The sequence below is a fragment of the Nuphar pumila genome, chromosome 2, assembly GCF_984573655.1.
Source record: "Nuphar pumila chromosome 2, dmNupPumi1.hap1.1, whole genome shotgun sequence".
Classification (NCBI taxonomy): domain Eukaryota; kingdom Viridiplantae; phylum Streptophyta; class Magnoliopsida; order Nymphaeales; family Nymphaeaceae; genus Nuphar; species Nuphar pumila.
The window spans coordinates 114,806,471-114,831,595 of NC_143250.1; the positions used below are offsets into that span (position 1 = coordinate 114,806,471).

Below are 25,125 nucleotides of genomic sequence, written 5' to 3' on the forward strand. Positions count from 1 at the left end.
CCATGGGGGACCCCAACGTCTCACTAAGTGGGGCCCCCATTGGTCCCAAAAGAAAGAAAAAGAAAAATAAAAAGGAAAAAAAATAAAAAGAGAAAAAAAAACTAAGATCCTAAAAAATACATATGAAAATACCAAAATACCCCTATTGGGTATTTTGGTATAAATACACAAAATAGTATATACATATATATATGTATATATTTTAACGCTTAATTCTTTTCACCATTACAATGATGGACGCAAAATGTGTTTCAACAATTTTAGATCAGAATGCCTATTAAACATATGGTGGATGACGATAATTTTTTTAGTGTTTTTGATATTTTTTTTAATTCCTCAATCCATGAGCATAGAGCATATGCAAACAAATTTTCTACCTCTTTTGGGTTGTAAATGCTCTTGAGAGCCAAATTCAAGTTGTGTGCTACTCAGGGAGTCCAAAAAATATGAGGATACTCACTCTCCAAACTCAGTGCTGCACTTTTACAAACTGGAGCATTGTTTGTTATGATCTGCACTACTTTCTCATCACCCACTTCTTTTATTACTTTTATAAATAACCCCTTCAAATACTCAACCTTTTTATATTGCCCAGATGCATAAGCTGCTTTAAAGAATACTAGCGCACTACGAGAAAAAACAATGAAATTAATCAGTGAATGCCTTTGAATATTCATCCACCTATCATAAACAATGAAAACTCTATTTTCTTCCCATGATTTTTTTTTAATCTCTAGCAACCTCTCAACATTTGCCCTCTTCTGCAAGAATTGTTGTTTATAGTTTTCTGAGCTTGGAGGTACATATCCACTCAAGTTATAATTTGTCACTGAAGTAATTAAATCCTTTCAATAAGGATTTCTAGCTGCATTAAATGAAAGTGAATTAGAATAAAAATACCTTCCTACTTTTCTATCTATCTCCTTTCTTCCATATGTCATGCTTGTATCGTTCCTTTACTCCTATATTCACTTTTCTTTTTTTTAGCATCTTCTTGGTGCCTTGAAAGCGGTATATTGATTGCACAACTCGTTTACATCCTGAAATGTCATGTCTTCATGTCTTAAACAAATGAGCTTTAACTCTTGTGTAAGACCTAACAAAAACTCCTTCACAAAACTTGTACCAAAATCTCATATTTCTACCACCTTCTCCAGCTTTTCCAAACCTCTTCACATGTGCCCATAGTAGCCCATAATCACATGATGCAACCGGCAAACCAACACGACCACTACCAGCAACGCTAGCACTAACAACAAAACTTGCATGTGGAGATGAGGATGACACAATTCATTTCCCTTTGTTTTGTAAGTCCTTTCTCTTTATCCGACATTTTCATCCTTAAAACAAAAAATAAAAAAGTAAAAAATAAAATTTTTATTAAAATAAAATTCATAAAAAAAAAGCTGGCCGAACTCAGAACCCAACCTAAGCTTGGATTCGTTTTTGGTGAACCCAGACCTGGGTTCGGTTCTGTTGAACCTAATCTTGGGTTCACTACAGGCTTAGGTTCCTCCCTTGCATCAATGTGGGGAGGAGCATGAAGAAGAAGGAAGAAGAAGAGAGAGAGGAGGAGAAGGAAGGAAGGAAGGAGAAAGACAGGAGGAAAGAGGAGAAGGAATAAGAAAGAGAGGAGGAGGAAAAGGAAGATGAAGAAAGAGAAAGGAGGCGAAGGCAGAAGAAGGAGAATGAATGAGAAGAAAGAGAGGAGGATGCAGTGGAGGAAACAAGAGGAAGAGAGTGAGAGAGAGATACCTATTTTGCTGTCATTGTCAGCACTGTCGATGAAGTTGAAAGAGGAGTCAGTCAAAGTTGACTGAGTCCATTTTGGACAAATATACACCCGCGTCGCATCACATCGACGCGGGTGCGACGACCTAAATGACGAGTCCATGTGACTTAGGTAGACACCCATGTGTTGTAATCATTCATTCTTGTATTTTAGCCATAGTTAGTCGTAAGGCTATAGAGTCAACCATTTCTCTTTTTGTGCCATAGAGGGGTAGATCCCATATATGTTGTAATCATACATTCTTCGCTTGGATTAAGTTTCTCTTCTCATCTTCTTCTTTGCTCTCTCTCTCTCTCTCATGGTTGGAACCCTATTGCTTTGATACTTGTTAGTCTAGGTTAGTCAGTGACCTGGTTGTTTTTTCTTGATGTCCCTACTTGATTGTTTATGGGCTTCCGAGCCTCAATCAAATTTGCATGTCATATGAGATTAGGGCTATGAATGGTTGGTTAAGATCAGGTTGCGACTAAAATGTATAGAATTCCAATATGCTAATAAAATATAAAAGCAAAAATAGGAAAATTTCACATTTGTTTTTGGTTCAAGCTGTGACGAGGGCTAAACTCCTGGCTCAAGCCCTTTTGCAAATGAGAAAGATATCAGTCAGACCAAGGCCGAGCTGGATTCTGTCTTATTTTGAGCTGTTTGGCTGGTTCATCAAATGACTAATATTCTACAATTAGAGTTCCTTGTTTTACCTTGTCATCGTCTTTTTTTTTTTTATGTACTTTCCTCTAGCTATTGTTTCCCTATCTTTTGCCATCGCTGGAACTGCTTTTAGTTCTAAATATTATGATTTTAGCTGTGTTTTTTCTCTTTTTCTGCTTCTCATAAATGCATTTTTAATCAATAGGTACAATATGCTGAACTTAGTTGATCACTTCCATAGGCGGGGTCTATATCGCTCTATATTTCTTAGGTATACTCTGCACCATCTTTCTAGCTTTGAGTATCTATGTATTTTCTCATTACTCTTTTTTTCTGGTTATGTAATGTTGTGTGATGAATTGCAGTATAATGGAAGGAGAACATTCCTTGCAGCGTTTCTCTCCTGAAACAATTGTTCAAGATCCAACTAATCAACCTGCAGTTTCTCTCCTACCTCCCTTCATTCTTTTCCATGGAACCAAAGATTACTCGATACCATCAGATGCTAGGTATTAAAAGCAATATCAAGAATGAACGTTGATCTTCAGTATCTTAACTTTAAGATTGATGTTTTCCCTTGAAGTGTTAGGATTATAGATTTATGTATTATTTGTTTTGTTGGGTGGGAGAATGACATTATCATATTATTAAATGTCAAACATTGAACAGAAGGTAGCCTTCTATATACATGACCAGCTGACTAGGTAAATGGTACTATATATATATATATATATATATATATATATATATATAGAGAGAGAGAGAGAGAGAGAGAGAGAGAGAGAGAGAGAGAGAGAGAGAGAGAGAGAGAGAGAGAGAGAGAGAGAGAGAGTTCCAAATGTGCAGTGCTTTAGAAAAATTGATGCATTGAATTGTAGGAAGAAAATATGCTTACTTGCTTCACCAAGTTATCCAAAAACACCATATAACAAAATAAACATGAGGGATTCAGAAAGATTTGACAAAGAAAAGATGCCGGTTATACAGTCAAGTATGGGCATATAGACATTGTGTTTTATAAATGTATTATCTTTCTATGTTATTGTCAGAGTTGAGCTTTTGGTGATATCTGGAACTAACCACATTATTTAATTATTAAAAAATGAAACAAGAATTTGAAAGTTCTCTTTGAGGATCTTTTGAAGGAAATATAAGGCTTGATAATTGAGTCAGATTAACCTCTAATCTGTGTGATTCAGGGGACCATCTATACTGGTTGTGTGATTCCAAACACACCTGATTTGTTGGTTGAGTATTCTTGAACATTTTGATCTCATGTTGGAGATTCCGATGCTTGCAAGTTGGTCTTTCCTATGTAACATCTATGTCACATGGGTGCGGGTGCGGGTGCGGGTGTGGGTGCGGGGATTCGGCACTTCCAAAAAACCCGGGTGCAGGGGTGCGGCAGGGGAAAAAATGTGTATATATATATATATAAATATATAAAAGGGGGTCTGGGGGTTCCCCCGGCGCGGGTCGGGAGTCCAATTTTTTTTGTTGGTGTGTGTGTTTGTTTGAAGACTCGTTACCCACGTTCTGCTTGTTGTGTACTTTGAGGCAACATGACAAAATTGATGAAACGAAAGGATTGGCAATCCCAGCCTGCTGCGTTATGCTGATTGTCATGATTCAATCATGTCTGAAACTCCCTGGTCTTCATGAAAAAAAATATAAGCGCAAGGTTTGATGTGGTTTGTTGGAGAGAGAGTCTTCATGAGGCCTACGACTCCACTGCCACGCCATAGGATTTTTCAAATTTCATTTTATATACAGCTGCACAGAGATGACAACTAAAAGAAATTTATTGGATTTGACATGTGAAAAAGAGAGGTCTACACAAGGCTACAGCTGGAGCACCGAGATACTAATAGTTTTTATTCTACACAAGGCTACATCTCGTCAGGAGAACAATGAATACTAATAGCCAGCAAGGCTACCACCATCATTATCATTTATTATGGAGAGAGAAAATCCTTTACGAAAAAGAAGGATCTGGATGGTTTTAAAAGTGCGCCTTTATAAAACAAGAGCAGCAACAACAAGTAGCTGTCAACAGAATTTTTTTTTTTTAAAATTCCGCAACCCATTTCATAGGGCAATTTTTTTTTTAAAATTTTTTTTTTTAAAAAAAATGAACCAAAATGATCCTAGGTGCGGTCAACGCACCCAGGATCGGGTTGACCGCACTCGGTGCCGCACCCGCACCCGCATTTGCGTCGAGTCGCGTCGACGCGAGTGCGGCACCCTGCTAGCTGAATCCCTGTGACATAATGTAACATGGATATTCAAAATGCCCAACACACCTGTGACGACACTCGCACTTCCAGGTTCTAATGCTGGGTGGTGTCATATATACATATTATACTATATGTAGGATACAATATATGTTTCAACCAAGGTTGTAAGTATTGTATCGTTACCTGTATCGGTCGGGCCCAAATTAAGACTATATTGTATCATATTGTAAAATATCATATTTTTTTAATAAAAATTTCTAAAAAATCCCAAAAAACCGAGAAAAATCAGAAAAAATAGCAAAAATTCTAAAAAAATCATCAAATGAAACAATGATGAATTGCACAAAATACAACCATAAAATCACATATGAAACATTGATGTCTCTACGAGCTGCATAAGACATCATCAAACATCAACTAATATAGAATAATAGATAATATTACATGCATATCTCACAAGAACAATGCAAAATATTAAATCTCTTTCAATTAAGAACATGCTATACTTTCATATTATATAAACAAAAATATTATGGCAATAGTTGAACTCGATTTTTAATCAGTTTTCACTCATTACTTGGGCGCCTCATTGCTATGCTGGATCATCTAATGCCATTTTTGTTGGAGTGTAGAGCTTGATTTCTACTTTGATATAAATCTCTAATTTCCGCGGTTCTAACTTCACGGTAAGTTGGCGGGGCAAGGCAAATTTTTTGGAGGGTAGCTTTGTAATTTTATACATAATAAAGATTTTTTTACCTTAACCCACTTCCTTGAGTAAAAAATTATAGAAATGTACTTTTACTTTAGCAAACTGCAAAATCCCTCTCCCTTGTGCACAAATCAGCCTCTAAATCGCTCTCACGAGTCCTTGGGTGCGTGGATACATGTCTAGTGGCTTCTACACAAGTGAGGGAGTCGGCTCTCAAGAGGTCTTTAAAGCAAAAAATTGAAAAATTACGATTTGGTCATTTTTTAAGAGTGCTGACCCTTGTATCGTACGATACAGTACAGTATAATATAGGCATGTATCATACGATACATACAATACACACTTGTATCATGATACGAGTGCATATCGTATCAATATTCTAAATAATAATGATACATATCGTACAATAAGTACAACATTGGTTTCAACTATATTTTTTTTGCTTTTTATTCTATCTTTCTACATTGTTTCTTTATATTTTAGTGGTTTTCTACATTTTCTATAATATCTCATATTTTTCATGATTTTTAAAACTGAAAAATATAAAGTTTGAATTATTTATCTATAAAATTGATAAAATCATGAAAAAATACATTAAAATATAAGTGACGTCAGTAGGGTCTGGGCGTGGCCCAAAGCCCTCTTACATAAGCTATTTGAGTTGGTTATAATTTGAGATTTTTTTTGTTTTCAACCTTTAAATTCAAACGAAATTCAGGTATGACCACCGTTAGATCCGCCTTGGAATGTGGATTGTGTTGGCGACCTGTTTTTTTGAAATTCAATTACAATTGGCCAGAAAAATGCATTTTTCAAAAATTACCAGCCTCTATTTTTGACATTTTTCGGGATTGGATCGGACTCGATCTGCTCCGTTTGATCTAAGTTAACATTGGATTTGAACCCAGTCTAGGACCCATATTGACTAGGATCTGGTTTAGGTTGGATCCATGTAGATTTGGACATGGATTTGGATCTTGGATCCAAATCTGAAATCCATCCATGACAATTTTAAAATGACCTTGAATTTAGAGTTTTAAAAATAACTTTTAAATTTAAGTAAGGATGAGGTAGAGTTCTACCCGGTGTAGAACTGTACTCCATAGCATCTTCCAGAAGGGGGCATCACCCTCCTGGAATATTCTTTTAGAATATTTACATAAAATTAAATTAAATAAATATTAGAGATAAGATAGAAAGATAAGGGGAGTAGAGAACTCTACCCAATTAGAGTGCTCTAGAGGGGACGTCACCCCCCTTCTATACTCATTTAGAATTAATATAAATGGGGCTAGGATCTCCTTCTCTCTAGAATTCATATTCTAGAGAGAGAGAGAGAGAGAGAGAGAGAGAGAGAGAGAGAGAGAGAGAGAGAGAGAGAGAGAGGGCTTAGAGAAGAAAGAAAAGAAGAAAATGAAGAAGAAGAAGAAGAAGAAGAAGAAGAAGAAGAAGAAGAAGAAGAAGAAGAAGAAGAAGAAAAGAAAAGTATTTTTTTTAAAGCATCTGCTGATTTCTCAATCTTTTTCATGCTACGAATCAAGCTACAGGTTTTTCTCTAATTTCTCATGAGAAGGAATACATATAAATCGATTTGGGCATAGGTTTAGAGGGAACAAGGGAAATCTGATCTCATATATATATATAGATTTATTATTTTTGGATTGTCAATTTCTCTTGTGCATCAAATCTGAAAATATGCATGATTTGATTTTATATATGTTGATTTTTTTTCTTGATTCACATCTGAATAAGCATATAGTCAGAATTATCGATTTTATTTTTTATGCATACTGAATATATATATATATATATATATATTCATTCAGGTGTGTTGAGTTTTCTTGCTCACGCCAATCTGGATATATATGTATATATATTTTAGTTTGGTCAATTTCTATAAACTTGAATATATTGTTACTATTTCAGACTTAACGAGTTAGCATGCATGCATCTGAATATCTTTTTACTGTTTCAGACTTAACGAGTTCAGCATGCATGCATTTGATTATCTTTTACTATTTCAGACTTAACAAGTTTACTATACCTGCATCTGAATATTGTTTCTTTGATTCAGATTGGCCAAGTAGCATAACCATGCATCTGAATATTTAATTCTTTGATTCAGATTTTATCGAGCTACACAATCTCATGAATCTGAATATATGTTGTTTTGAGTCAATTCTGAATATACATATTGTTTTGATTCAGTTCTGCCGAATCACATCCATATACTGTTTTGGTTCAGATCTGCCGAGTTACATGCATATATTATTTTGGATCAGATCTGCTGAGAAACATGCTGATGCATCTGCATATATTTTTTTATGTTCAGTTTTATCGAATTTAGCGCATATATATATATATATATATATATATATATATATATATATATATATATATATATATATATATATATATATATACAACAACAACAACAACTACGCCTTCATCCCAAAACAATTGGGGTCAGCGATATGAACCAAAAAAGAAATTCATTTTAGGTCTTCCACATGAATCCTTTTCCTCCAATCATTTCTATCCAACGCCATGTCCTCGGTGAGGTTCAAAGCATTCATATCCTTTCCTATCATCTCCATCCAAGTCTTCCTAGGCCTACCCCGACCTCTTTTAACTAATATATTTTCCCATTTCTCCAACCTTCTAACTGGAGCATCATTAGGCCTTCGCCGAATATGTCCAAACCACCGTAAACGATTCTCTCGCATCTTATTTTCAATGGGTGCAACACCTACCTTCTTACGTATCTCTTCGTTCCGAATCTTATCTTTTATTGTATTTCCACACATCCATCTAAGCATCCGCATCTCAGCTACACTCATTTTTTGAATATGATGTCTCTTGGCAGCCCAACATTCCGTACCATAAAGTAAAGCGGGTCTAATAGTCGTCCTATAAAACTTTCCCTTCAACCGCAATGGCATTCTACGATCGCACAACACTCCAGTAGCACTTTTCCATTTCATCCACCCAACCTTTATCCTATGATTTACATCTCCATCAATTTCTCCATACTTTTGAATGATGGATCCCAAATATTTGAAATAATCATTCACCGGTATATCTTGCTCACCAAGCTTCACTACACTCCCATCACTACTTCGTTGCTTACTAAACCGACATTCCATATATTCAGTCTTACTCTTACCCAACTTAAAACCTCTAGCTTCCAATGTCTGTCTCCATAATTCTAACTTAGCATTAACCCCAGCTCTAGACTCATCAATCAAAACAATATCATCAGCAAACAACATACACCACGGTACATTTTCTTGAATTGATCTCGTAAGCTCATCCATCACTATCGCAAATAGGAAAGGGCTTAAAGCAGATCCTTGATGTAACCCAACCGTTATCGGAAAATTGGTTGTCACCCCTCCACAAGTGCGGACATTGGTTACTACTCCTTCATACATATCTTTAATTATACTAATGTACTTGAGAGAAACACCTTTCTTCATCATTGTCCACCAGAGAACGTCCCTAGGTACTCTATCATATGCCTTCTCTAAATCAATAAAAACCATATGCAAATCTTTGTTCCTCTCTCTATATCTTTCAATAAGTTGTCTAAGAAGATGTATAGCTTCCATAGTTGATCTTCCAGGCATAAAACCAAATTGATTCTCCGATATCATGACAACCTTCCTCAACCTAGACTCAATCACCCTCTCCCAAAGTTTCATAGTATGACTCATGAGTTTTATACCACGATAGTTTGTGCAATCTTGTATATCACCCTTATTCTTATATAAAGGCACCAAAGTACTCTTCCTCCACTCATTAGGCATCTTATTTGTTCGCCAAATCAAGTTAAAAAGATTTGTCAACCATTCTAAACCTTTCTCTCCCAAGCATTTCCAAGCCTCGATAGGTATACCATCTGGGCCAACTGCCCTTCTTGATTTCATTTTCTTCAAAGCCTCTGCAATTTCTTTCTTTTGAATCTTGCGCATGAAGTCACGATTTATCTCATGAAAAGGAATGGAGAAGTCTCCAAGATCTTGAGCATGACTATCATTAAATAGCTTATCAAAATAATCTTTCCATCTCTCCTTAATCTCCTCATCTTTGACTAAAACCCTTTGCGTTTCATCTTTGATACATCTAACCATACCCAAATCCTTCGATTTCCTATCTCTCATCTTTGCAAGCCTATAAATATCCTTCTCGCCTTCTTTGGTATCCAACTTGTCATAAACCTCCTTATATACCTTAGCCCTTGCGTTTCGAACAACTTTTTTAGCTTCCTTCTTTGCTATCATATACTTCTCCAAATTCTCATTATCACGACTCTTACTTAGATTTCTATAACACTCTCTTTTAACCTTAATAGCTAATTTGACATCCTCGTTCCACCATGATGTATCCTTACCTAGTGGTGCACCGCCTTTAGACTCACCCAATACCTCCTTAGCTACTTTTCTCATACCACCCGCTATCTTATTCCACATTGATTCTGAATCCTCCTCGAGACACCAATCAACTTCCTTAACTACCTGCTCTACAAACATTCCTTGTTTAGCTCCTTTCAGTGCCCACCACTTAATTCTAGGATCTATCCTATGTCTATCCCTTTTGCGGCATTGTCTAATTCTAAGATCTAAAATTAAGACTCTATGTTGTGTAGCTACACTTTCTCCTGGTATAACCTTACAATCGATGCAACAACCCCTATCTCTCTTTCTAAGTAGGAAAAAATCTATCTGACTCGTATTAACCCCACTTTTAAATGTTACTAGGTGAGACTCCCTCTTCCTAAACCAAGTGTTTGCTAAGATCATATCATAGGACAAACAAAAATCTAAAATCCTTTCTCCACTTTCATTTCTTTCTCCTATACCATAGCCTCCATGGATATTCTCAAATCCATCCCTACTAATGCCTACATGTCCATTAAGGTCACCGCCGATGAAAAGCTTTTCTCCATAAGATGTCTCTTGTACTACTCCATCTAAATCTTCCCAAAATTGATGCTTAATGGAATCATCTAAACCTACTTGAGGTGCATAAACACTAATAATATTAATAATATCTGTACCTAATACTAATTTAATAAGTAAAATTCTATCACCCTTCCTACGGACCTCAACTACATTATCTATAAACTGACGACTCATAACAATCCCTACTCCATTCCTATTCCTATTATTCCTGTATACCAAATCTTATATCCCCAAGGTTCTATCACTTTAGCTTTCTCACCTACCCATTTGGTCTCTTGAAGACATAAAATATCAATCTTTCTCCTACACATAACATCTACTAACTCTACCAACTTACCAGTTAAAGACCCTATGTTCCAAGTGGCTAACCTAATTTTATGGTATTGGACTAACTTCTTTACCCCCACCCGTCCAACAAAGCGAGGGAACCCTTGCCTATTTGACACCACACCCGGGCGCCGGTGTGACGCGTCGCTTCTGGGCGACGACCTAGCAACCCTTGCACATTTATCACTGCCTCCGGGCCTAGAGAGTACAGCGCGTCGCTCAGTAGGGAACGCCCCAACGAAATTCTCATATTGGTTCATTTTCATAGGATATGACAAAGTTTTTATGCTGGCTGTCACAGGCCTACCGCAACCCTCCTCCTTTATCCGGGCTTGGGACCGGCAGTGTATAACTACACAGGCGGAGTTATATATATATATATATATAATGTATGTATGCAGACCAGAGTGTATAGTTGTGTGCACAGGTCTGGCCGACTCATGTACATGATTACGACCATGTAAATGGATCAACCAGCATGCTGCCCACGTGGTACAGGTCTGGCCGACCCATGTACATGTTTGTGAACATGTACATGGATTAGCCAGCAGACTGGTTCATGTATACCTTGATTTGGTTGACCCATGTACATGATTAAGATCATGTACATGGATCAGCCAACAGGCTGGTACATGGTTACTTATGGTCTGGCTGACCCATATACATAATTTTAATCATGTACATTGATCAGCCAACATGCTGAATACAGGTTTGTTTCAGGTCTGGCCAACCCATGTACATGATTATGATCATGTACATGGATCAGTCAGCATGCTTTTAACACGTATTTTTCAGCTTTGCCAACCCATGTACATGATTTTGATCATGTACATGGATCAACAACAGCTATTGGCTTGAATCATACCAGCTGTGTATGGTTTTGTGATGGCAGATGCACGCACATGAAGATGGTCATGTACCTGTTTGTGATTATATTATATATTTTCTTAATTGATACGTAAATCTGATCCTAAATTGTTTAGTTTGCAATTGTGCATATCATACGCAAGAATCTGAAATTTATTTGATGTTTGCATGACGGTGATCATATGCATGTTTTGTGCTTATGCGATCATGAATGGTGTGTTTTGCAAGCATTGTATTCACATGCGTATGTGCTTGGTTAATGTGCATTCATTTTGTATGTTTTGAATGTTCATTGTGAATATGTATGGAAATAGTGTGTGTTGCATGTTCATTGAAATTTTGCAAGTTGCATAAATTATTTTTGAGATGTGTTGGTAGTAAGATGTGAACCACTGCGGGTCGTGTAGGCCAGGAGCATGTGTTGCTCCAACTGTTGTTGATTTTATTTATGCAATGCAAAATTTATTTCTAAAAATTATTGAATTTTTCAAATTTAATTACATTGTTAAATTTTAAGGGCTAGGATCTGAAATTTGTTTGTTTTGCATGTAGATTTGCAAAATGGTTTTTGCGTAAAGAACATTAAATTGTTTTGAAATAATAAAAGTGACCAAACAATATAATTAATCTCTTCATTGATTTCCCTTCCACAGTGTTAAAATCTTGCATGGTGGTCATGGGGGACCGTAAAGATATTAAAACTTTGTGTGCGTTTGTGCTCTTGAACCCGATATGGTGGTTCACCTCCCGACTACAGTTTTAGGGAGATTTCAACTACTTTGCCTGGGGATGGTGTTGTTGACTTAGCTGTAGTTATCGATATACAAAGAAAGTGATGTCAATGGTTGAAGATTTTCATTGATGTCCCGACGTTAGGTGAGGATTTCTAATATTCCAATAGAAGGTGATGATTTCTGATATCGGTCGAGGAACAAGTGTAGAACTAGGTAATAAAATATAAATTGTGTGTTAAACTATGATTAAAAACCTAACTTGAATTTTGAGAATTGTGTCCATTTTGAGTATTCGCGGGATTAAGGAAAAGTGAAAATTAATAATAGGGACATGCATGCAAAATCAAATATGATAAATAACTTAATAAGTTATTCACACATGTGCATTGATTCATGCATATTTTACTGTTCAACATTAGTTCATGCATTCTTGCTTATTTGGTTTCACATATTTGTTTCTGTAAGATATTTGGTTAATTGCTTGAATGATAAAATGATTGTGATAAGTTATTGCTTGTGATATTCCTTTAAAATTTATACATGAATTTGTTTGTGCTATGTTCTTTACTGTTTGGATTTTTAGAGGAATTTGTACGAGGACTTCGGTTCTTACTCGTTTTCTTAAAACTGTTTTACAGGCACATATGCTCAGTGATGTCCTCTGGCTGGAGACTACGAGCTGTCAAGCTGTCTGACTGGATAACTAAAATTGATATAAATGATTTTTGTGTCTTAGACTATTTGATAGTTTGATTAAATTAATAAAGTTTGATTCATTCTTCAGTTGATTCAATGCACGATATGGTTTGTGGTTTGGTATATTAAATCTGTGATGCCCTGGATCCTTGGGTGAGTTTCCGCAATTGTTTAAATAATTTTTTTTTACTATATTTAGGAGGGTTGTTTGTGGTCGTTATATTTTCAGTTTGTACATGTGTGGCATGCACAACTCAACCCCACCCTCACATACCTACGTGACACAGGTCCTTGTCCAACCGCACCCTCACATACCTACATGACACAGGTCCTTGTCTTACGTCAGAGTGATTTAAAGTTTTTGGTCCTTTGGAGGTTATCTAGAAGTTTGTGAATCCATCCTGTAATTCATTTATCTTGCAAAGGGTCTCTTATCAGACATTGGTCAAGTAAAATGTTGCAATTTTTTTTAGAGCTTTTTAACGGATAAAGTAATCAATTTGATTGAAAAAGTTAGCTTGAAAACATTTCTACAGATGTAGTGAAAATGGGAATGTCTTAATGTTGTGTTTGAGACTTGAGTATTTGGGAAATCCTATAGTGAAAAACAAAATGACACATCTGTTTTTGCTAAACAAGCAGAACAATGCTGGAAGAAGGAATAAATTTTTAGGAGATACCAGCTGGTTTCTTTTTGGCTTAGGTGCGACTCTCAGAAACATGTTTGAGACTCGACCAGTATGTCTAAATCAGCCTGAGCATGGATGAGGTGCTGTTGGTTACTTTTTTTTTGTTCTCTTAAAGTTTGGTCCTTTCTCATGCTGAGATGGGCCTAATCGCATGTCAATAAAGCTTGGCACCAACTGTAAAGCTCAGGGTGGCTTAATCCTGATTGGGCACCCAAAATCCTGTGGAATACCTAGCCCTATGTCCACTTTGTTCACTTCTATCAATATTAAGGTTTGTATGCCTCAAATTGTTGTGGAAATTAAGATAAAAGACTTGAAAAATTATGACTCTGGGCTCGATGGTTTTGGTCCTTTTGGAAAGAGAGTAGGAGGAATGGTCATTCATTCAGCTGAAACAAGTTGGAAGCACAAATTGCATATAAAATAACTGGAATTTACAGAGGGAAAAAAGGTGACAAATGGCACATGATCTGGTTCCGAAGTCTTGGTTCTTGTGTAAATTTGGGTTGCATTATGAATTTCATATCATTTTCAGAACCTTAAACATGATTTTTTGCTACGGATTTGTTGGTATTGAGGTTAAGCTGCTTGGCTTTATTATTTATTTCTTTTCCTTTTTCAAGGAGAGTGAGAACAACAGTGCCTTAATCCTTGACCTTGGCTATGCTGCTCCCTATGACGGTACCACTAGCTCTAGTGGTTATTTTATGAGCATCTAAAAGAGAATTTGCAAATGTAAAGGGTGGAAGAAAGTTTTCGATTTTTGGAAGGGGGATTATTGTATGTGGAGGACCAGTGTTTAAGTTATAAAAACAAAAGTAATCAAAGAAAGGAAAGGTCATGCCTTCTCGATCTTAAATAAGGAATGTGGTTGATTGGGTGGCTTTCATCAATTTTAAGAATTTGCAAGCCAGTTATTATTTTTTAAAGTATTTTTTCACGGGTGATTTATGTTTACATAGTTATCAGCCTATAGTTTAAAAAATGTTCATAAATGGATGCTGATATATTGGAAGCCTCTAAACGCTACCTTACACTGATGCTCAAGATGATTATTAGAAGTTGAGATCTGCTTGGAGAATTGCAAAAATGATGGTCTGACCATAGATGGCAATGCCCAAGCTGTTCATTGAGAGTTCAAAGTTTCTTTGTAACTCAAGTTGGTGGTTATCTTGTTTGTTAAAAGTAAATTCAGGGCTTAGCAATTTTGTGGATCTATGATACAGTTGAAACTGAGGCGCAAGCTTCCTTGAACCAATGGGTTTGTTCACAAACTGCAATTGAGGCAACCTAACCTAGTGAACTTAATGATGAAACTTATGAAGCAATAGCAAAATATATTCATAATATCTCAAAATTTGCAAAAGAAATCTTACATCCGAATAGTGTCATACTTGTATCACTGTAATTTTACAGAAAATTCTAACATCCAAATAGTGTCATGACTTGGAATTGGGATTCCCGCATAGTTTAAGGGATTCTGGTAACTGTGGTCTTGCAGATAAGTGACTGAGGATGTGTTATTCTGGAGAGAGCGATCTGTTTTTTTTATTCCGTCTTTATTAGTAGGTGCATGTAAAACATGCTTTTTTACCTTTTCTTATTTGAAGCGCACTGCCCCCTAATTTGTTTCTGAATCTTGTTTTTGTATAATATGCATGCAATCTTTTCAACTATGATCAGGGAGTGAGAATTTAAAAAATGACAGTATCTATATGATAACATGCATCTTGGTTCTGTTTAAGTCGGGATTGTGCATGGTTCATGTTCCAAGTTATTTATGCATTATTTTTTTTAATATTTATGGGACTTCCTTTCTAATTTAGTTTGAGGAAATTCTTATATGTGCTTGGTCATTGTGAATATTTGGTTATGCAGCAAATCGTTTGCGAATGCTCTTGAGGGTTCTGGAGCTCAAGTTAAACTAATTCTGTACGAAGGAAAGTCACACACTGACTTATTCCTTCAGGTAAATTCTGTTGAACTAACGTGTAAAGTCTGAGACTAATATCGTGCGAATCTGTCTTCATTTTACATCGCTATACTATGCATGGGTATGGGAATCATTTTGGCACCGATATGGGGCACTGGGTTGTTCAGCCTTGAATAATAGGGCTTGGCAATCTACATGCATATGGATTGTATATGCATTTTCAAGTTGATATAAGCGTTGGACTTATGGTTAGTTCCTGAAAATGGATTCCTTGACCCAGTTTTAGTTGGAAAAAATGTCTAATAGAGCATGTAAAGTTATGGAAATCTTCTCTTCAGAGAATCCTTGAAGTTCTCTGTTGAAACCAGATGCACCTGAATTTGTGCAATTGGCAGAGCGACAAAGTTGAACTCGACATTTACTTGTTGGAGCTGGAAAGTTCCAACGCCCTTCTAGTGCCTTTTGGGCATCAAGTATGATTTGAATCAAAGTTTCCAGTCGAGAAAGCGGGAACAGCGATTCGGGAAGCGGGAAGCGAGACACTTTCAAAATTTTAGGAAGCGGGAAGCGTGGGGATAACTTAGAAGCGAATCAGGAATCGTCTCAGAAGCGACCTAGGAAGCGAACCGAAAGCGACCTAGGAAGCGAGGGAGAAGCGAAAAAAGAGGAAAAAAAATAAAATAAAAATACAAAAACAAAAATGGAAAAAAGGGAGAAGCGTGCTTCCCAATTTTTTTGTGCGCTTCCCAGCACGTTTCGGAAGCATGACATTTCGCGCTTCGGGGAAGCATGCTTCCCCACTGCCTATGGCACTTCTAGTAACTCTGATTTGAATAGAAAATTAGTAAGTGGCTCTATTACCATGTTCAATATAAAGATGGAAATGAAGAGAAGAAGGAAGGAAATCAAGTGCCTCATTTTGTTTTCTTAAAGAGTTTCATCATGATACCTACACTACATAAATACCAACATGCTAAATGCTATTAGCCATGGATACATGAATAACCTTGGGTAGGAAAAGGAACCTAGTTATCTTTGCATCACCAGAGTATGGTAAATGGGGAATAAAAACCTTTATTGAAGTTGTTCTCATTGTAGTGAAGAAAATAACGACTCAGTTTTTAATGGGAACTTAACACCAACCATTAAAAACGATGAAATATTGTCAGAATAAATATCTCACATTTATTTTGCTTTTAAATTGTGAACATTAGTATGATATTTATTGCCAAAACCTACTAATTTTTCCTGTGTATTTAGAAAAACCAATTTTTAAGAGATCAAGGAAGAAAAATCATAAAGCCTGATTGTTTTTTTTTTTCCGAGTGAGTCCCATCTTGAATGAACAGGGAGGAGGAGAATTTAATGAAAAGGAAGGAAAGGGAAAAAAGGAAGAGAAAGAAGGGGAATGACAAGGAAAAAAGCAAGGGAAAGGAAAAAGAAGAGGAAGAAAGGGAGGAAGAAGGGACAGTTCTCTTATTTTCTTTATTATATATATTTATTTAACTTCTGGAAAAAACCAACCTAAAAAAAAGTTCCCTGAGATAAACCCTGCCAAGAAATTGCCAAGAATGATATTGGTGGCTATAGTTCTATTCTATGTCAATTAAACATTACCCTGCATTGACAAGTGGCAATAAGCTTGAATATCTTGTTTCTAGAGTTTCAAGTTGTAAGCTTATTGTCAGAAGATCGATGGACATAAGATGAAAAGTGGCATATAGTATGGAGATGTGGCTTTCCACTTGCGGTGGACTCTTTGTTCCATGCCCACATTCAAGTGGAAATTTTGGAACTGAGCTATGTCTAAATGGCAGGTGAATAACACTTATTGGATAGGTTGTTATAGGATGAGGAACAGCAACTCCACCCACTCATGGCCATATTTACTTTTAATACTTCTTGATTCAACTGGTATATGTGTGCGTGCATACATGAAAAGGGAGGGTGTGGGGGGGAGGGGTATGTTGTGGATGGGTAGGGAGAAAGGGAAGGAGACCGGGGGGATGGAATTTCCTGCATAAACTTTCAGGTTCTATATGGAGTTTTCTAATTGAAACACATAATAGTGCAAAGAATCAGAATTAAATTAGATCATTTCACATGCATATTTCAATCCAACAAGGGTAATGAGCTCAACAGCTGTTAAGAGGCCTCTAAGTGAAGAGTCTGAAACTGGTTATCCTCCCTCAATCTGGCTAGAGTGTGCGTATTCCTATGCCCAAATGGTTTACATTCTCATCCTCATCTGATAGTTCATCATGTATGGTTTTCTTTTTACAAGGCAGTGAATGGTGCAGGATCCTATGAGAGGAGGAACAGATGAGCTTCTTGGAAACATTCTTTCTGTGATTCATGCAGATGATCCAATGTCCCCGGCTGATGATGCAGTGGCACCACCCAGGCGTCGTCTTGTCCCAGAATTCATGTTGAAGTTGGCTCACGAAATTAGTCCATTTTGAGTCTAGTGTGTTTCCTTCAGATTCATGGTTTCACTGATTGGTTTAACGGTCTGGTTCCGATGATATGAGTTGGCATAGAACCGCATCAGTGATGAACCCCAAGATGGTGGTGGTTCTTCTTGTATCCTATCATAGTTATCTGATACCACACCTGATCTCTGCTAGTCTTGGACTTGGGGAAGCTAAAAATTCATGGCAATTTTTGCCTCTACAAGATCAAGTTATTGAGATAAAATGTAACAATATATTATAATTTTTATGTAATTTTTTATTATAATGTAACAATTCATAATGTTAATTTAGTTTTTCTAGAGTTTGCATCCAGTCAAGGTGCGTCAAGGTGCCTCAGGTGTGTGTATACGTGTGATTGGCACTTTGGGCATTACAGTTATGGTAGTTATCTCGACTCTTTACTGATTTAGTTGAACATGTCCAATGATAAATAATATCATCGTAGCAGCTTCTACGTATCAATTCTTTCTTTCTCATGACATGATCAACATGTGGGCTGTTTAGCATGTGATCCTCGTTTCATATCATTTACTGTAAACCAAGAAAATGTACCAGCTGCATTTGGAAGCTCAATTAGATCGAACTGGTAATAATAACAATATGTATAACACGTAAACAAGATCACCCTTAAATTATTTTATAAAGCTGACCTAGGTCAGATACATGCAAAAGCTTACATGGGTAAAAAGTAAAAACACTGAAAGATGACCACCCCCTGAGCCAATAAGGCCTTCACTTCAGTTTTTTGATGCTTGTTTGCCACCCCTTGCCTGTGCACAGAGGAAAGAAACAACAAAAAGAGTTACAAAACAAAGTAAACCTCCTTTCTAGTTACCATATATTCTATTCCCTGACTGCCAGTTGGGATTCAGAAGGGAAAAGAAATGCCTACTCTTTATCCTTTGAGTATTTGGTTCCAATTCTGATTCTATTAATTAAGTTCTTAAATTAGGAGAGAGAGAGAGAGAGAGAGAGAGAGAGAGAGAGAGAGAGAGAGAGAGAGAGAGAGAGAGAGAGAGAGAGAGAGAGAGAGAGACCTTCTTCTTTGGCTCCCGAGGTTTCTGCTCAGCTTTCTTCTGAGCAGTCTTTGAGGACTGAGACTTTGAGGCTGGTGCGCCTTCACTGGCTTTGGCCTTGGCCTGTCCAGGCAGTGCCGTCTGTGGGGCTGCTGGTTTCTCCGCTTTCATGGATGCCATCTTACAGGACAAGCAGAGAACAAAGCTCTCTTGGTTCAGTCACGCTTGGTGTCCTGCTTTGAAGAGAATTTATAGGCAAAGCTTCTCTCTCTCTCTCTCTCTCTCTCCTTTTCATTCATAATTCAAGAACTTGGTTAATAGAATCAGAATTGGAACCAAATACTCAAAGGATAAAGAGTAGGCATTTCTTTTCCCTTCTGTTTCCCAATTGGCAGTCAGGGAATAGAATATATGGTATTTCATGAAAAGGAAAAATCATGGTTGTAAGCACTACACGAGAGTATGGCATTGGATGCTATAACTACTTTCCCAACAAAATCTCTAAAAAAATCACAACATGAAAATATAAATATTAATTTATTGTTGGATGTCTAAGGCTTTTTATTGCAATCAAATGACATTGTTGGTGATGACGGGAGTATCGGCTTAGGGTGGGGGAATGAGCAATGTTGTCAGTATCGGCCTTGAGTTCGTTAGGCTGTCGATTCATCTTTATCTACTCAGCTGAATCGTTCTGTATCAGCCTAAAAATAATAAAAATTATTACACATGACACATGTTAAAACCATCAAAATAATTTTAGAATGGACGCCATCAGGATGGTTTAAAATCAATGGCTCACAATGAGTTTGTTCATTGTTTTGATGTTTGTCGTTCATCTTCAAGATGAACGACATCTACATCTACGGTGCCTTGTCCTCAGCCAAATTAGGGCTACGTTTCATATGACATCGCCGTCCTTTCCTTATCTTTCTCTACAAGAATGTCATGGGAAAGGTCACCGAGCGACTTGATGTGCATCGCAGTTGTACGTCACAGAGACACGGTATATTATATGCTTCTATGTCAACATGACACTGACCTGTTCTACATAATTTTATAATCTTAAATGATCATTTTCAGTAACTAATATATTTCTACATATTAAAATATAAATAACATATTAAAAGATGATATCCTCATGCCCTACGTTAAAAAAAAGTTGCATATTCGTGTCTCGTATCCACATCGAGCCGTGTCCTCACGACATTGTTGTAGATAAAAAGATCGGCACACTGAAGGTGGCACTTAGTCCCGTAATAGCGAGTTGTGTGCTTGCAAGTTCTGCTTTTTATCATCTTTTTTGCATTTCAGTTGGCACCTTGTCACATGTCATGTACAGTTTGTCATGGGCTGTAGGGCCAACATGTGTTTGGAGTCGGATACATAGTTACCAGGAAGTGAAATACACTGCGTGAAGTGGAAGCGGAGAATCAAGTGTTAAAAAGTAGTGTGAAGCGGGATTCGTTTTGGAAGCAATTGTGAAAGGGTGCACGAAGGGAAAAAGGAGACGTGAAAGAAACGAGTGGAAAGCTTGGGGGTAAAAAAAAAAAATATATTAACATGAAAACACAAAAAACCAAGAAAAAAAGAGTGAGAAATGAAAGAGAAGTGAGTGGGAAATGCATTTTCCACAAATGGAAAGTATGCTTTCCATAAATGGGAAGTGAGTTTCTCCCACATGGCGCTTTCTGCTTCGGAAACACGGTTCCCCCCTATAGGGACACTTCTAATAACTATATATGGTCCAATGTACATGCGGCAGTGGTTCCACGAACGCAATTGTCCCATGCAGGCTATATCACATAGACACGCTAAGGACACGGTACACACCATTTTTGTGCAACTTTCTATCAAGAATAGCATGCAAGGAGACACGAGTATAATTATCCTTGTGATTAGGATTAGGGGTGTCAACGGGTTGGGTTTACCTGGACCCAACCTGAACCAAACCTTATAAGGTCCATGTATAGAGTGATAAATAAGAAGACCCAATTAAGACCCAGGTCTGGACCCAAAGGTCCAATTAATATAGGGACCAGGTATAGTTTGTGAAATTGTATATCAGACCGGGACCCGACCGAGTTCCGATTAAGACCCACAAATTTTCAATGTAAAAATGATAAAAAAATCTGGTTTTACTGGGTATGGTCTTTCTTATAGTGGATCCGTTAGACCCAGGACCCGATACCATACCCAAAAATCAGGTCCAGCTTGGGTCCGAACCAAACCCTACCGGTTGACACCCCTACTTGTGATATAGCATGCAGGTTTGCGTAGGAGCTGAGCAGTAAACGTTCTGAGATTGTAATCATGCAACATGAATGGCATTACATATGGATGTAAATGGATTGGATTCAGCCAATACCAAATCCTACTAATTGAGTATTGGCTAATCGGACTTGGATTCGGTTTCTGATAGAAAAAGCTAATACCAAATCTGAAAAATACATATAATCTGATTCGGATATCCATCGAAATTGGATATCCATCGAAATTGGATATCCATCAGATTCAGTCATGAAATCCAAAATCAAATTGTAACCTGATCCAGTTCTTTTAACCAAGTCTTACTAATCTGATTCGGAATCAGGTCAGATATCGGATTGCAATAAAGTTAGTGTTCTTTTAAAGAATCCAAAGAAAACTGAGTGATACATGACTTGACTTAGTATTTTCTTTCATCATATTAAAACAAAATATTGTTTTTTGGCAACCCAATTGAAAATTGTTTGAATATAGGCCGACTTTCTAAATCATTTTAACAAATGATGCACCTTTCGAACCAATTTTACAAAATTAGTTTGATAGGACCAAAACAAGGTTGTCCTTAGGGTCGGTACACAAGCCAAACAAATCGAACAGAGGGTGTTGAAGCTCAGTTCGTTTCTTATGTCGAGCCTAGCCTAGCCGAGCTTGAGCTCATGAGCAGACTAAACTAAACGAGCCGAGCATGAACTAGATCACTTACAAAAAAAAAATATATATATTTTTTCAGAGTTGAAAAAAATAGAATTGGACCCTAAACCTACTAAGCCAAGCTCAAACTGAATCATTTACAAAATAAATTATTTCAAACTTGTGAACAATAGGATTTGAACTCCAAAGTTATTGTTTGCAAGACAAACACTTCAACCATCTTCGCTCTATGATATAAAATATATGTAAAATATATCTTTTATTAATTAACAAGCCTATATGATCCGAGCCAAGCCGAACAATGGTTGTTCATGCTCGAGCTTGCCGAGCCTATCTTATAAGTTCAAACTAGCTTTTTACGAGCCAACCATGAGTCAAGCCATCTGGTTTTACAGCCCTAGTTGTCCTTACAAATGCACTCTAGATTAGCCCTAAGTTCAAGGGCATCCTAAGGTGAACTTCTCTTTGTTAACTTTCTAGAAGCTTACCATAGACATCATTATCTTAAACCATTAAACTATCCTTGTCTGAAAATTCAAAACTCACCCTAAAATGTGTTCCTGAAAAATTATTCTATATATTCCATATATTACCTTCAATAGTTAAGGGAATAAAGTTCCTCATAACCAGACATTTTCTATTGGCACCTTTTATTACTTGTGCCTTTCTCTTTCAACGGCCCAAATTTAGTATCTAAGCCAATTTCCTAAATATCACCGGTTCTCAAATCCCACAATAACTATACAGTTGTTTAGAATTATTTATTGAGAAAAAAAATCAAAACGGAAAAAATTCAAAAATGTTGCCTAAGTTTTTTTATGTAACTCAAAAATGTCCTAAAGTTAAATTTGTTCAATCTACAAAAACGAGAGTTCAAAGTTTTGTAGAGAATAGAAAATGATTCACAAATTTTTAAAGGTAATATTTAAGATTTCACTATAAAAGTTAATGCCAAAACTGTCCATTGATTTGTTGATTAAGCATAACAAATATTAGGTCCATTTTTTTTGGAAATAGGTGCTTCTTTAAATTATGGTGAAAAATTAGGTGCCAATCTATAAACTACCTTAAAAAAAGAAGAGAAAATAGCAATCAAACATTTCACGTGGAAAATAATTTCGTGATGAGGAGGTGACTCTGAAATCAAGTCCAGACAGCTATGTGATGCCATGTGTGCAAAACAGGAAGTATCCTCCAAAATACCTGCCACCTGTTTTAAATTAAAAAAAACTTTGTTTATTTTACAAATGTTAGTATGAAGCCACAAGTTGATATCTATGTGCTATTCTTGGCCAATCCTGCGTGAGTAAAACATATCCTAGTGAGTTGTCAAATGACCTGAGCTGAGACTGAGTGGTTAGGGGTGTCAACGAATCCGTATGACCCGATTCCAACCCACACTAGATCCTATAGGGTTAGGGTTTGGTTACAAAGAAAGGGGTCTGATTAACTATCTGGATCGGACCCATGAGGTCCGATTATTAAATGGATTAGGTCTGGTGTATGAAATTTTATACCAATCCCTGATCCGACCCCAGTTTGGATTAAGATCGGCAATTTTCAATGTAAAATCTTAAAAATTCATGTAAAAAACTGGATATATGGTATGAGATCTTCACCATCAGAATCCAAATCCGATTAGTTTGGAGCAGATATTAGACACATACTATCTGAATCTGAACCGTTTACATCCCTAGGGGCTAGCTATGGTCAGATCCAGATCTGGTCTATCCGTACATTACTCAGGTCCAGTATCTTCCATTTTCTAGTTTCTGGGCGAAAAAACATTCGTTTGGCTGGACCAGTTATTACATTTGAATACATAATCTCAGATCAAGATTTGGCAATTAGCATCCTATTCAATCTTGATTTGTCATAGTTAAGTGTTGAGTCGTCAAACTTGATCAGGGAAGTAGTATTTGGACCTAAAACCAATTTTCCTGACCCGATCTAACCACACTTCTCTCTAGGGTTTCTCTTTGGTGGATCAGACCATTTTCTATGGAGCTCAAGTTGGCCATATATCAATGCCTTTTGGTCTAAGCTGTGGTCATGACTCATGATAGACCTATGAGGACTTGATGTTGCATGACTCTATGGCGCCCAGTTGCTAGGCCTAAATGTGCTTGAACCATACAACTAGATGGGCCCAGTTCCAATTTGAATGCACTTATTTGGTTGCTTGAACCATAGTTAATACTGTTGCTCAACATTTTTAACATACTGTTGCACTCATGGTACACAAGAATAAAAGGATTCAACGTATGTTATCAAAGACTGCCTACTAAAGGCTGAGCATGATGTATACTTCTTATTTTCAAATTTGATCAAATTAGTTAATACCCCTACAAGTTAGCATATATGTCTAATTTTATCCAACAACTCAAAATCAAATATTCAAACTTTATTTTTGATCACCCACACCAAGTAGATCCAGACACGATAATGATTTAAGAAAATTCATAACATGCTCATGTTTACAAACATTTAAAGATCTCATACAAACAATCAGCATGTCTCACTAATCAAATATGAAGGCAAAATAACATCAAATAAATATTCTAATTGATTAACTCTTTGAAATAGTCACACTGATAATTAGTTTTCTCACAATATCAAAAGTAGGTTTAACATACTAACCATACTCAAAAGGCAAGTGGTCATATTTCTCACAGTACATAACACTCATCTCAAGGGATAAGAAAATAACTTTAAGTCCAATAGAACTTTATACTCATATTGTCATATAGAATATTGGCTTCTCAATAGTCTTCATGAAAGACTTTATTGTCTACCCTTATGACTTTTTTGTATTTTATACGTGCAAAAAATTGGATCATAGACCCGAAATCAAATAATGTATATCCTTTGTCCGAATCAAACATAATATATCTATTTACTACTACCACCATGTCACTGGGTGTATTTGCCTTGGAGCCTATAGAATATTGGCACCCTCTCGCAAAGCAACCAAGTTAGCTAAAAGAGCCAAGGCAAGATGAAATTGTTCACTCATTAAACAAGATATCTCATACTTGAGTATAAATACAAATTGAAAATTTAGATCATGCACAGTTAAGCCCACTTATGTTCCAACACATACATTTGTTATATTTG

General features: G+C 36.6%; 1 protein-coding gene and 1 long non-coding RNA gene across 4 annotated transcripts in view; one reads left to right on the top strand and one right to left on the bottom strand.

The window, feature by feature from the left end:
- The window catches only part of LOC149846827 (isoprenylcysteine alpha-carbonyl methylesterase ICME-like), a 45,322-nt gene extending 26,961 nt beyond the window's left edge, over positions 1-18,361 (top strand). For 2 of the 3 annotated variants that reach the window (XM_089996600.1, XM_089996601.1), the window contains 4 exons: positions 2,646-2,711; positions 2,806-2,949; positions 15,545-15,635; positions 17,900-18,361. In XM_089996600.1, the coding sequence (XP_089852726.1) occupies positions 2,646-2,711; positions 2,806-2,949; positions 15,545-15,635; positions 17,900-18,061 (463 nt within the window). In that variant the 3' untranslated portion in view covers positions 18,062-18,361. Of the gene's footprint in view, positions 1-2,645; positions 2,712-2,805; positions 2,950-15,544; positions 15,636-17,883 lie in introns of all 3 variants that reach the window. The other variant, XM_089996602.1, reaches the window with a different exon arrangement.
- Positions 18,362-18,649: 288 nt separating this feature from the next.
- Positions 18,650-19,323, bottom strand: LOC149846828 (uncharacterized). The gene is made up of 2 exons (XR_016430562.1): positions 19,111-19,323; positions 18,650-18,843 (listed from the first exon to the last, which is right to left on the bottom strand). It is a non-coding gene; the product is annotated as an uncharacterized LOC149846828 (long non-coding RNA).
- Between the last annotated feature and the right edge of the window lie 5,802 nt (positions 19,324-25,125).